Source organism: Centruroides sculpturatus, unplaced genomic scaffold (genome assembly GCF_000671375.1).
Source record: "Centruroides sculpturatus isolate CEXI.00-Female unplaced genomic scaffold, Cexi_2.0 scaffold1892, whole genome shotgun sequence".
NCBI lineage: Eukaryota > Metazoa > Arthropoda > Arachnida > Scorpiones > Buthidae > Centruroides > Centruroides sculpturatus.
The window spans coordinates 48,482-54,316 of record NW_019386211.1 but is presented as its reverse complement, the minus strand read 5'-3'; the positions used below and the strand labels follow the sequence as shown (position 1 = coordinate 54,316).

The 5,835-nt window shown below is 26.6% G+C and overlaps 1 protein-coding gene across 1 annotated transcript; it reads left to right on the top strand.

The window, feature by feature from the left end:
* Window positions 1-1,321: 1,321 nt before the first annotated feature.
* Window positions 1,322-5,583, top strand: LOC111614103 (zinc finger protein 423-like). The gene is made up of 2 exons (XM_023355480.1): window positions 1,322-1,581; window positions 4,970-5,583. Exons 1-2 carry the CDS (start codon window positions 1,356-1,358, stop codon window positions 5,221-5,223), a joined length of 480 nt encoding a protein of 159 aa, XP_023211248.1. The 5' UTR covers window positions 1,322-1,355; the 3' UTR covers window positions 5,224-5,583.
* The last annotated feature ends 252 nt before the right edge of the window (window positions 5,584-5,835 follow it).

Sequence of the window (5,835 nt, the reverse complement as noted above, 5' to 3'; positions counted from 1 at the left end):
ATGTAGAAAAAACATAAGTATTGAAAAACTATGAAATTATTAGTTCTACCAGAACATATTTTATATAAAATAATAATTATATAAATCTTTTTATATATATATAACAAAATTATTTGTTTCCATCAGATATTTTAGTAGAAAAGTAATTACAAATTCGATAAAATTTATGAGTTAATATCTATTTTTATATTAGAAAAAATAGATTTTTTTAATTTTAAAAAGTTTCGTGTGCTTTTTTTAAATTTAAACACCTCAATAATTTATAATTCTTCTAAAATAATAAAAAATTTATTCTGTTTTCCCATTAAATCGATTTTAAATTGCTTCGTCCAGATCTAAATTAAGATGTTCGACTGATAAAATGATTAATGAAATATTTAATCGCAAAACGAAACAATTACTAATTAATCTCTATAATTAAATATTTTAATTACTAAATCGTTGCATCTAAATATGTTATCTATACATTTATATCTTTATCATAAGCATATATAATTAATTAAATTATACTTTAGTTTAACATTATTTGTTATTAAGCGGCTTTTTTTTTCTTCGAAACTAACAAGAGATGGCTCGGAAAAAGAAAGAAAAAATAATAATAATAAACGAAACAATCTCTTAAAGATATTTGAAGATAATATCGTTTTCTATTAAAATGTATATCTGGAATAATATTACGCGATTAAATGTTATTCTTTCTTACAATTTTCTAAGGACGATTGAACTTTTTTTGTTTGGTAGTAACGCATTTCCGGTAGATTTTTATGATTGGAAACACGTTACCTAGGAAAAAATAGGAAAAGGAAGAAAAAAAACACGATATTAAATCTTTGCTTCAATCTTTTTTCTTTAGCTTTAATCCAGAATTGTATTCTTTTATTAAATTTTAAGGATTTGGAAATAGTTTTTCTCAGTTAAAAAATTAAATAAACGTTTAAGAGAATGACTTTCTTAAGTTACTCATTGTATGAATTTATCCGAAAATTCTATTAATATTTTAAGATTTAATAATAATAATAATAATAATATTTCATTAATGAATTTAACAAACATCGTAAAGCCCGATGAGTATATAGAAACATGTAATAATAATAGAAACATTGGATGTTTCTATTATTATTATAAAAGCGAAGACAATTCATCAAATTTTTAAACGCTTAACGGGTTTTATTTGTTAATTTATTCCTTTATGAAATGAATTGCCGATAAGTTATCGGTGATAATAGTATTAATTCGATTAGCTAAATAAATTTAACGATACAATTATTAACGGTTTGTTTTTTGAATTCGCGACGTTATCCAGCGATTCTATAAAGATAAAGAAGATTCTCCTAATTTATATTCAATCTGAATTTATGTATAAATTTACAATTTTTGGAAAAATTCACATTTATCCTTTGATAGGCGGAGGAAGGATCACGAAAAGAGGATATCATAAACTACGAGCTGAGCCTGTGGTTTCCGAGGAAAAGCCATCGTTGGTAGCGAGTGAAGCCGATACGGATGGAACGAGTTCTTATTCGAGTACCGATTATTCGGACTACGAACAAGATGACGAAGAAAATACCGACAGTGAATACGGTAAACCATAATTAATTTAAAGTACATAAAATTGAATTTTGTATTTATTTCAAATTCTCATTTAACTAATTTATTTTATGTAAAATTTTAAATAATAGCGCGTAATTATATAAATATTTTAACAGTATTTTTCGTTTAATATCAAAGTATATATATTTTTGAATAATGTCAACATTCTCCAGCTATTAGCTCATCAATGACTGGCGGCGCCATCTGCTGACTATAATTAGAACTTATATACTATAATCGTCTGAAATTATATTATACTTAATTAAATTGTAAAAAATATATTATAATAATAAACAAAAAGATTAAATAAATTAACACCTTATTTATATTATAAGAAATAAATTTTATGTAAATAATTTCTTAAATTAAATGTTTATCAAATTGCAGAAAAATACTGCATTCAAATTTAATTTTCAACCAATGTATACACGTGTAGACACATATACAGTATATATATATGATTAAATATACACAAGCTTGACCTTATATTTATTTAAAGTGAAAATAATAAATTTATAAAACTGCTTTTACTAGAATTCATATTTAATTTTTTTCCCGTCTGAAATATAAAATTCCTAAAATGAAAATATTTTATTTACAAACCGAAACAGTTTTTACTTTATTAAAATATGTTTTTCCTTGGAAAAAAAAATCTGCAATTTAGAAAATGCACAGTATGAGTTATTCTACCACAATTTATATAACATGCTGAAAATTATTTACAGTAGAAATATTCTGTCGGAGGTTTTGTTTTTATATTCTCCTGCAATACTTTAGAAAAATTTATTGTGTTTAAAGTAATGTAAAATCGAGGTCCTCAGTAAGTAGAGAATGTGGCCACTAGTGGCAGAGTATATAAAACCGTCCCACACTGTTGGTTTGTCGCGGTTTCGTACCTTAACAGTATCGGTCTCGGGTTCGTGCCTAACCAACGATTTTCCGGATTTTTTCACCTGTCTAATTTACTTTTAAATAAGTGCCAGTTTCCTCATAGTTTTCCCTTAGTGTCGCATGGCCCCGTCTTATTAATCCAATCCGATCCATTAAGTATAGAAAAATGATTTGAATTTAAAATTATTAAAATTTCGGATAAAAAATTTCATATCTAATTTTGTATATAAAAGTACAGTATATTTTGTCATAGACACAGATGTAAGGACGTCCATTTATGTCTCTTTTTTGTTATTTACCTTATTCTTCACTTAAGGAACAAAGAGTAAGATGACAGCGAGGGACATCTGTGGGAGAGATACACGGCCGAACACCTTTAGTATATTTATCACAACATATCAAAAACGTTATAATTTATTTCCTAAATTAAATATAAGACGGCACAGTCGAACGATGCGAAAGCGAGTTCAGAAAAATATAAATTATTGAAATTAAAAAATATATATCTCGTGCTTTCTCTTCATCTTTTTAAGATAAATCTGTTGATTATTTAAAAACTGGGCTTTTCTTTCTACATCTTGCAACGTTGATGAGACACACACATTTTATTGTTCTATGAAATGTGTCATCGGAAATAAAATATCTGTTTAATCTATCCGAATTTTCTGGTTTTATCATCTTCTTGATGTGCCAAATAATTCTTAATATATTATGGAAATATTATTCAGGATTCGTCATCGGTTTTAAGAAAATTTTGTTCGATTTCTGAATTTGTACTTAAGTATGATAATTTAATCAGTAAAAACTTTGATAAAAATTAAAGTATAATAAAAGTTATAAAAAAATTATTGTGAAATGGGAATATAAGAAAAAAAATCTACCGGGAAAAATATTCTTTCGGCCGTTTTTCAAAATGTTTCAATTTTTAAAAGTTCTGTGTTCAATAAAACATTTTGAAAAATGACCGGGACGTCTAACAAAGAAACGTCAACTGTCTTTAAAATTTTTATTGTATCCGTTTCTCAGTAATTTCAATGGATTGTCTTCTAAATATTTTAATTTTTATAAATTTTAATATAATAATAACGATTTTATAATTTATAACAGACTCAATCAGAAATAGGATAATTAAGCCTTCATTAGTATTTTTGTCTCAATTCATTTTTCTCTTTAACCGAAACGATTTTTGTTATAGCGTTTATGTTATTTCTCCTTTTCGGTTTTGTGATTTTAACCGAAACAGTTCGAACGGTTGTTTAGCCCTTAGTGAAAAAGTTAATTGATTATTTGTAGTGTCACCCGTAACGGATGAACAATGCGTTTTTCACGAAACACTATAAATCGCTGACGATGTCCATGAAGTAAAAAAATAACCAAACAGTTATTTGGTTGGGGTCACGCAAACACCAGTTATCGAATCGAATTATTATTTTCATTGCTTTAAAAAAATAATAATAAGAAATAAATTATGAGGTTAGAATGACCGGTCAAATCACCAAGAAAAATTTTTTTATATCGTACAGTAATTATTGTCATTCTAGTCAGACAATGTATGAATCAAATAATAAAGTAAGGTAAAATAATAAATTCTTCACTCGAATTATATATTTTTTTAAAGATTAATTATGCTTATAAATTAAATTTAACAAACTTTGTGGTACAATTAATTATTCCACATATAGTTCATACTGGAAATTTTTTATTTTTTAAAAATAATAAAGTAAAAATGTAATTATCTGCAAATATTTTCAAATTATGTATGTATATAAGTGTAAAATCATTCTAAAAACCTAAAATAATTAAAAAATATATAATCAGATATAAGAATATCCAATCTTGTAATATTTTAAAATGATTTTAGCTCTATAATAGAGAAATGCTCAAGCAAGTATTCAATAATTATTTTTGAACTAATTGATTATCTGATTAACGTAGTTGAACTATATTAGCATATATCGAAATTAGGTTAACTATAACAGAAGAGCAGAAACTGCCAAATTTATATTCTGTAACGGAACTAACGTCATATTAATTATAACAGAGTTATATTAACTATAACAGAAACATATTGACTATAATAATATACCACTTGAATAATTTGCAAGTAGAAACGGCTAAATTCTGTACTATTAAACACATTTATTATAACTTAGCCTTAATCGTAAATTATGTAAATAGAATTACAGATCGTTTCATGCAGTCTTGGCCTGGCAATGCGTGGTTCTCGGTTGGAGCTCTGGAAGTTTTATAAAATTTAAGAGTTCCTTTATGAAAATGCACAGTAACCTTGTTACACATTGGACAACACAATTCGTTTTCTTCACCAAATAAATATGCTGGTCCTGGTGTCAAGATTCGTGAAACGAGCTTTGCTTCTACATCAAATATACTGGAATTTATAAAAGCCAGTAAAATGATTGATTACATTTTTTTGAAACGGGATAAGAATTATAGATTTTTCTAATTTAAATATTTTGAATAATTACAGAGGAAGCTCTGACGTGCAATGTTTGCGATAGATCTTTCCGATCCACTCGCCATTTGGAACAGCATCAGCAGAAAAAGCGGCATTTTGGTTGTTCCATATGTGATTCAATTTTTCCGAATCTGATGGCTTTGGAACATCACAAGGAATCGCTAGATCACTGGTCGGAAGACGAAGGAAATGTTAAAGATAGCGAAACTGACGACGACAGCGAAGAAGACTGCAAAAGATCCGAAGAAATGGAAAGATTGTTGTAATTTAGATTTCCAATTTAACAAGCAAAGAAAAACAAGATGTATCGCTTAAAATTGTCGTGCTTCTACTTCCTTACTCCATTAATGATAATGTGAGAGGTCGACTATAAATATACATATATACATACATATATATATATATAATTATTTGTTGATAGAATCGTTAAAAGTAATAGTTGAATTTTTGGAGATGCAAATAATCGACCTACGTATCTTGTAAAATAATATTCCCTATTATCGCTATATCGCAGAAAATTCTTTGTATGTTATCTGTATATGCATATATCTATGTTCGATTGTAAATTACTACAAGTAATAATGTTCTAATGTATGTTGTACGAAAAATAAAATTAAGATAAACTTCTAGGAATTGATTTATCTTTCTTTTTATGTAAGTATTTATAAATTGCCCTCCAGTAGCCGAGTGGACAAAATTATTTAAATACAAATATGTGCCGGTGATTTTTAAAATGGTGTAACTTGTAAGTCACATACTTTTCGTTTGGAGTTATTTGACTTTTCAATATGTAAAACTTAAAAAAAAAAAAATTCAGCGACGAATCGCTTAAGTTTTCCGGCAACATTTTGTGGCGCCATCTGTTATCATATTTTATT

Excerpts from the sequence above, each read along its gene's own strand:
- LOC111614103 (XM_023355480.1), top strand. The coding sequence starts at position 1,356 with ATGTATAAATTTACAATTTTTGGAAAAATTCACATTTATCCTTTGATA. Across the intron at positions 1,582-4,969 it reads AAATACCGACAGTGAATACG|AGGAAGCTCTGACGTGCAAT; the intron begins GTAAACCATAAT and ends GAATAATTACAG.